The sequence below is a fragment of the Rosa rugosa genome, chromosome 6 (assembly GCF_958449725.1).
Source record: "Rosa rugosa chromosome 6, drRosRugo1.1, whole genome shotgun sequence".
NCBI classification, from domain to species: Eukaryota; Viridiplantae; Streptophyta; class Magnoliopsida; order Rosales; family Rosaceae; genus Rosa; species Rosa rugosa.
The window spans coordinates 8,862,416-8,870,381 of record NC_084825.1 but is presented as its reverse complement, the minus strand read 5'-3'; the positions used below and the strand labels follow the sequence as shown (position 1 = coordinate 8,870,381).

The following is a 7,966-nucleotide window of genomic DNA, read 5'->3' as shown; positions in this document are numbered from 1 at the left end:
AGGTGGTTTAAATGTTTAATAGCCCATTCTCAAAAAATAAAAATAAAAATAAATAAATAAATAAAATTAATAGCCCAACCAACTCCAAAGCCCTAGCACACCCCAAACGAGGCCTAATTGGCTCAACCAGCTCCAAATTAAACACTACCGCTCATACCACCACAAAAAGCCACCGCCGTAATATAGACCACCAACGAAAGAAGCAGTCCCTTACAACCAAGGTTGAAAAAGAGGAACTCAATAACCACCAATCCTGGACTAGAAGACCAGAGGTAGCACGACAAGGTGCCTTGTATTGCAAGTTATGTCGTTGCAATGCAAATCTCTACTCCGAAACAGATTGAAACATATGACATTATGTTCCACATTCTAAGCCAAAGCAAGTTATTTGGATCATCCAATTTAGGTATCATAGCTATTGAAAAGAAAATCGGATCGACAAGGTCATGTAAACAATTGATTTCAAACTTTATACTGTAAGTCACTTTTGTTATTAATCGAATTCCAACTATATTGCTAAAAAAATTATAGAAGTAGAAAAGAGGTATGAGTATATATACTGATGAATTGTCTATTTTCTGTTCTCCCAATAACTGGAATCAGGATGGACGGGATACAGATCATGAGCAGATGTAGATGAAGCAGTCCACGATGGTTCAATTGACATAGTTTGTCTCTGACTCTCAAGGTCACCATTGTTTTCTTCAAAACTGGATTGAAAAAGTTTCCTCATTGCATTGATTTCATTGTTTGAGGCATTTGGATCGGAGATTACCTCTTGAACGGAAGCCCTTCCTTCAAGCATTTTCACTACTGAAGACATGGAAGGCCTAACTGCTGAAGACACATTAGAGCATAGGAGAGCCACATTGATTGTAGTAATCATCTGTTCTTTGTTAAACTCTGAGCCTAGCCTTGGATCCACTAGGTCCAACAAACTCCCTCTCTCTTTTAGAAGAAGTGCCTGTAAACATGAAAGATACAAAAACCAATATAATTTATCTATCTTGAGACTAATTTCATTGAAAGGATGTTTTTAACTCTATGAAAAAAGAAAACAAGTGAAATCTTTAAGCGTTCAGAAAAAGCAGTAAAGACTTGATATTATAAGAGAAAGATAACGTATGAAATTAAACTCAAGATTAGAGAAGGAAGCAGAGATTCACGTTACCCAATCAAGAAGATAAAAACATTCTTCTTTGGAGCGGTAAGTTGTGTTGCTCCTCCCACTGACTATTTCCAACACAACAATTCCGAAACTATAAACATCTGCTTTATCAGTCAGATAACCTCGCATTGCATATTCAGGTGCCATATATCCACTGCCAAGTCATACAGTCAAATATGATCTAGTATAAACACATAGAAATAGTACTACAAATCTGATAGAAATAGGGTTTTTCTTTTCTTCATTGAATGATTAAAATGCAACACAGTTGAAATAACAAAGCTGCATTAAGGGTAGAGAAACCTTCCATTTGTTCCAAAGTATAAGAAAATAAAGTAAAGCATAGAGGCTCACAGAGTTCCAGCAATCCGGGTGCTTATGTGGGTATTATCCTCTTCATCAAGCTTGGCCAATCCAAAATCAGCTATCTTTGGACAAAGATTTTTATCGAGTAGCACATTAGTAGCTTTAATGTCTCTATGAACGATCTTCAACCTTGATTCCTCATGGAGGTAAGCCAAACCTTTTGCTATACCAACACAGATCCTGTGCCTTGTTGGCCAATCCATCTTCACCTGACTTGCTTTTGGGCCTTTAATTTGTCAAATTAAAAAAAAAAAGTAGTTATAAGAAACATATTTTTTTTCTTTCGAGTATAGGATCTTTGCAGACCCTAAGCATGAATCAAACAAGTTTAGGTATAAGAAAATTATAGAAGAGAAACACTTACCAAACAGAGCACGAGCAACGCTATTATTTTCCAAGTACTCATAGACAAGCAACAAGTCATTTCCTTCAATGCAACATCCATAAAGCTTAACAAGGTAAGGGTGTTGCAGAGCAGAAATCATGCCAATCTCATTCACAAATTCACGATTCCCTTGCTTTGATTTGGCAGAAAGCTTCTTAACAGCAATTGCGGTGTCATCTGATAGAAGGCCCTGAATTTATCAAACATAGTTAAAGTTCAACCCCTTCGTAAGCCAACAAGAAAATTCTGCTTTTAACAATAAAGAAATTACTGATCCTGAAGAATACCTTGTAAACAGGACCAAAACCACCTTCTCCAATTTTATTGGATATGTCAAAGTTGTTTGTGGCAGTTTTGATTTGCCTCAAGGTAAATCTGCTGGTTTGCAGGTCCACACCCTTCAAATCTATATTAAGTAAACTTATATGTAAGAAATTATTGTCCATATTTCAGACTGATAGCATTCTTATTTCTTAGTATCTTAAGACTAATTTGAGGCCTAAGAGTTGACAAAGTCGGTGTTTCCATAGCTTTAACCTCAAAAAATATCTTAGCAGCGTCAAGTACTTAAAACTTCACTATATATATGTTACAGAATGAGACTAATATACACGAAAAGATGTAAAAATACCTTGTTCCAAAGTATTTGCTGGTCCTATGAAGCCTTTCCACCAGAGAATACCTAAAACCAGTAATATAATGAAGACTCCTCCGGCCACAATTCCAACCACTTCACCTGCAGATATACCACTGCTTCCAGAGGTTTCTTTAGCGGGTTCAAAGTCTGCCAGAAGAAGAATAGCTTTAGCAGAGTAAATGTTAATGATAGGAGTGCGTTATCCAAGCAGCTAACTAATGTACAAAGCAACAAATGATGCAACCCTTCACTGGAACTTCAGTATAAGTAGATGATATGAAACATGCATAAGTTGTTCTGTCAAATTTTTCTTTGGTGCGATACTTATTCTTACATTCTTTCTTGACAAAATGAAAGTTTTACATAGAAACATTAAATTACAACACATTAGCAGAAGAAGGTCAAAGCTTATAGCGTCAAAAGACATACCAGAAACTATAGAGATAGCTGATATAAGAGGACCATAGTCTCCTTTGTAAGGAACACCTGTTGTCCCTTTCCCAGCCCAGAATAAACGGATCTCCAAAGTCCTATCAGTTACGTTAACAGTGAAACTTTTATTGACTGCCTTACCAAAGCCACCTGCTGCATCTGCAATATTGAAATCCTTGAACACTAGTGACCCCTGCAAAGTAGTACAATTACATAACATTTCATGTTCATAAGTACCTCTATCGACCGAGTCCTGACTAATTTTCTTTCTTCAACAACATTTATTGAATTTCACAAACTTTTGTTGGTATATGTCGAAGGGTAGGTGTATAGCTACCTGAATGTATATATCAAATACACGTCTTCCCAGACTACTATATGTTTTGTCATTTGTAAATATTATCTCTGCAAAGTGGAGGTTTACTGTGTAGCTTCCATTTGCGAGACAATACCCATAGTAAGTTAGAGAAATAGGAGAAAGGCGTGCATTCATGTACAACTCAGGATGGTCCATAGTGAGTCCAGATGAATTAGTCCAGATATAGGTTTTGTTAGGACGACCATCACCAGTGAAGTAGCCAGTGGTGCTTGATGCCCAATTTATGCTCTCGAAAACTGATGAAGGCCCGGCTTCATCAGTATCTCTCTCATATGTTGCGTTAATGGGTCTTGTGGAATCTTCATAGAGGAGTACTTCTTTTCCACCACAATTTATATGAAGATCGTACAAAGCTATGCCAAGAGCAAAAAGAGTGTCAAGCTTTAGATAGGTCCAGAAGAAAAGATGAGGCTTTAACTTGTCGTCAGCATAAATTCATGTTTGTGCGTCTTTTCTACACTGACCATTTGATACTGTAAGACATTCAGTAAAGGACTGCTACAGAAGTGTCCTCCCCCTCCCCCCCCCCCCCCCCCCCAAAAAAAAAAAACAAAAAAAGGACCAGACATTAATAGAGAAAATTGATAGAACCCAACTTACTTTTTATACATTTTGCAAGTGGTAAACATGAAACAGATCTGCCAGATTAAATAACAGAGAACCAAGAAAAGTTCAGCAAGATAAAATCATAAACCAACTGGAATGCACAGCTTGGAATATCAAGTAAGTTTTATGCATACATGATTTTAAGTAATTAGAAACTTACGAAGTATTGCCACCTGAAGAGCTTGCAAACAAGTTCCTGTTGTAATTATTAACACATCTTCGTAAGTTAAGGATGCTCCATAAAACACAAGCGAATTTAGCTTAATGAAGATAATCTTACAAGCCATCTCGTGGTTCACACTTATCATCATTTGATTTCATGGTGAATTTGTTATATGAAAGATCACTGCACAAAAAGAAGAAGAGATAAGCAGAAACATTGCTGGATACTGGACTAGTAAATAAAAAGTCAAACAAACTCCATGAGCAGGAACCTTTAGCAACTTTCACCACTTAGGTGATAGGTGCATGCATGAGGTCACGTTGGTCCAAGCTAACCTTCTATGTAGATTTAATGCCTATTTTCTGAGTATAATTGCAATGAAGCTCCAAAATGCAAAGTCATAATAGATAATGCAAGTACTATATATGCTTTATCATGTAATACTATAGATAAGAATTTTATTTTATATATTACAGTAACAGATAACATAAATTTCTTATCGGCTTACTAAATATTAGTATGGGAAGAGAAGCTTACATGCTCTTGGCTTTCATCCAATCAGCTGGCACAGTTCCGGTCAGCATGTTCCCAGTTAAGAACCTAATGAGAATTAATATCAAAAGGATTCAGTAACAAAGGTAGTGTTTATTATTATGAATTTTATGTATAACAGTTGCAAAAATGACTTTAGAGGTCCCGGGTGCCTCGGATCAACATTTTCAAGGTATAGACTTGGAATAACAATCACTACAAATCGTACATCAAACAAAGGGTATCTAAATTTAAAAGATTCCTTTCAAAAAAATTTAAAAGATTATTTAATCAAAAAACTAATCTTCCAATGCCACCATAAGATTTTCATTCTAAACAATATCTTATGCCATGTTTGATGTGGATAGTCGGTTCTTTTTTATGTCCAAAAATCAATAAAATTCTTACTTCACAAGTGTTGAGAATATATACATCCTACATGGGAAAAATGGGACATTGCCTATAGGTTTATAAGGGTTTGGGTCACTCCATCCATAGCCAATTGGTTTTGGATGTGAACTCAGATTACTTTATCATGGTATTAGAGCGAGTTATCCCACGTGTGCATGCCTCGCGGCCACACGAATTCCACGTCACTCAAAGTTGTCAACGTGTATGGCTTGAAAATTCGCTACACGTGCGGGGGCGTGTTGAGAATATATACATCCCACATATGAAAAATGGGACCTTGCCTATGTAACATGTTTTCAGATTGGACAAAAGACTATCTCACTTACTACTGAATAGGATCTCCTTATAAACAATAAAATATCTGTAATATACATTCATTTGTTATCCAGATTTCCTAGACCAGCAAAGTTGTAAGACTATCTCACTTACTACTGAATAAGATCTCCTTATAAACAATAAAATATCTGTAATATTCATTCAAATTGCTTACATGTGATCCAGATTTCCTAGACCAGCAAAGTTGTTTGGGATATCTCCAGTTAGCTTGTTAAAACTAAGGTCTCTGCAAACAAACCAATACAAAGTTATGTTGACATGATCCCCTTCATTTAGTATCATAATATCTAGAAAGAAGATAATATATCTGAAAAAAACAAAATTAAACAAAAAAAATCAACGAAGGACATGTACTAACAAAATTTGTAAAGTCGACATGTTCCCGAGATATTTAGGTAGCTGCCCACTAATATTGCAGTTCCGCAACACCCTGTAAAATAATACTTTTGAGTTTCCAAAGACTTCTTGTGCAGCCAGAGATGCGTTTCATAGAAGTAACAACTTACAATCTCTCCAGGCTTTTATTCATATTATCAAGTACAGGAAACGATGATTCAGATCCATTCAAGTCAGTAATTCTCCTACAAGTCAAGTTGATGCACGAACATGAATTACATAGTTCTTATTCTATTTGATTTATAAACCAGCAAATACTAACAAAAGGTACTAACAGCTCAGTTAATCTTGTCAAGAGAGAAATGCCGGAAGGAATTGGCCCTGTAAAACCACTAGCCTGAATCACTCTGTTTTCAAAAGCCATAATTTAAATTAGTCATGATATAAATTTCAAAATCAAGCAACAGTGAACATGAAAGATATGCACTCACAGTGTCTCAAGATTTGTCCAGCTCTTAATAAAATCAGGTATCTTCCCAGAAAAGGAACTGTCACTAATCCAACTGCATAATGATGGGAAACAGAAAAATGAAAACAATCATTAGAATGCGATAAATTATGACTAAAGCTGGGTCCTAGGAGCCTTGTAAGAAAGAAAGAGCACCAAAAAGCTTACAATTCAGTTAAGTTGGTAAGCTTTGCAAATGTCTCTGGCAACTCTCCGGTAAAATTGTTCGAGGTAAGAGACCTAATGAATCGAAGGGACAAATGATTACAAATAAAGATATCATAATCAATGATTCACTAGAAGCAGACATACATTATCTGTATACAGGAAAATAATTCCAAATGAGCCACATATCAGTTATTAAGGCTAAACTTTCAAAGATATCTTACATTCTTTTTATGCTAGACAAATTTCCAAGCTCCGCAGGAAGAACTCCAGAGAAACTATTGAAATCGATGGTCCTACACAAAACAGATTCACATCCATTAAAATCTTCAAAAAAGTCTCATAAAAACTTCATATATCAAGTAAAGCAGAGAAGGAAAAAAAATGCTATATCAAAACTCACAAACTTTCGAGCGTGATGATGTTTCCTAGCTCAACAGGGATAGAACCTGTCAAACGGTTTGCACCAAGACCACTGCCACAATACTTATATGTCAAATGGCTCAATAATTTAAAAATGACCAGGAATATGAAATACACAAAAGAACCACTTGTAAGATTCAAATATTTATGTTCCGATTAAATAGCAAGTCAATTGACATAAAATATCTCACGCCAATGCAGACATATATGCAGATAGAGATAAGAGTGTACATTTTAACTAGTGGCAGGGAGCCCCATTCTGGAGGGATGGTGCCATTCAGATAGTTGCGGGTGAGGTCACTGGAGGAAGAAGAAAGAAATGAGGCATCCCGTTATTGAAAACTGAAATACAGGTAAATTCATTAATGAAATTTGTACGACTCAAACTTGGAGTGGTAACACTGTGCTTACATTTCTTGGAGATAGGGGAGCTTGATCAACTCTGGCGGGAGTTTTCCCGGCAAATTCTGAGATTTCAAAAGTCTGCGCTCCATCCCAGATAAAATATTCATGAATAATAGTAGGTAAATACCTCATGTAGGTCAGGTAACTGAAAAAGGGTAGCTAGCTTTTGCACATTCAAGAGTGGACTAAAACACTAGTTATAAGTTGAACTCGATCAGATGATGGCCTTTTTGGAAGAATAAAGCTTGTAGATTCCGTTATACAAACAGTTGGAGTGGAATGTCACCACTCACAGAGCAGTGTGAGCCATTGATTTTCAGTCAAATTACAAATCTTATAGATGTAATAATAACCAACAATATTGTAGTTACGTTATGTGTATACAAAATTATGCAAGAATTATGGCACAGGTTTACAATTATCATGTTTCGTTTAACAAGAAAGAAGTAATCACTGCAGAACAGCAGCAACACAAGCTAAGAAATAGTACCAAACAAAAACAAAAACAAAACAGAGCTACAAAGACAATTAAGCCAGCTAACTAATGTACCCTGTAATAAACACTAAGCAAGGATTGGTTACCCTGTAAAACTAACTTCATATAGGCAGTTAAACTTTAGTTCATTGTTGTGATTGTAATTGTCATTTCATAATTCATTCAATCAGAGATAGTTTTACAGAATCACTTTTTCGCACAGCATAGAGATTTTTTTTG

General features: G+C 35.8%; 1 protein-coding gene across 1 annotated transcript; it reads right to left on the bottom strand.

Annotated features, from left to right (window-relative positions):
* Positions 1 to 402: 402 nt before the first annotated feature.
* LOC133713330 (probable leucine-rich repeat receptor-like serine/threonine-protein kinase At3g14840) lies at positions 403 to 7,596 on the bottom strand. The gene is made up of 22 exons (XM_062139333.1): positions 7,258 to 7,596; positions 7,078 to 7,146; positions 6,827 to 6,898; positions 6,648 to 6,719; positions 6,427 to 6,498; positions 6,242 to 6,313; positions 6,086 to 6,157; positions 5,921 to 5,995; positions 5,773 to 5,844; positions 5,569 to 5,640; positions 4,674 to 4,736; positions 4,254 to 4,319; positions 4,134 to 4,169; positions 3,959 to 4,005; positions 3,326 to 3,720; positions 2,986 to 3,181; positions 2,551 to 2,703; positions 2,207 to 2,325; positions 1,899 to 2,109; positions 1,523 to 1,760; positions 1,172 to 1,322; positions 403 to 964 (listed from the first exon to the last, which is right to left on the bottom strand). Exons 1-22 carry the CDS (start codon positions 7,356 to 7,358, stop codon positions 572 to 574), a joined length of 2,817 nt encoding a protein of 938 aa, XP_061995317.1. The 5' UTR covers positions 7,359 to 7,596; the 3' UTR covers positions 403 to 571.
* Between the last annotated feature and the right edge of the window lie 370 nt (positions 7,597 to 7,966).

Excerpts from the sequence above, each read along its gene's own strand:
- LOC133713330 (XM_062139333.1), bottom strand. The coding sequence starts at position 7,358 with ATGAATATTTTATCTGGGATGGAGCGCAGACTTTTGAAATCTCAGAAT. Across the intron at positions 6,720-6,826 it reads ATCATCACGCTCGAAAGTTT|GACCATCGATTTCAATAGTT; the intron begins GTGAGTTTTGAT and ends TGTTTTGTGTAG. Across the intron at positions 6,499-6,647 it reads TTGTCTAGCATAAAAAGAAT|GTCTCTTACCTCGAACAATT; the intron begins GTAAGATATCTT and ends TCGATTCATTAG.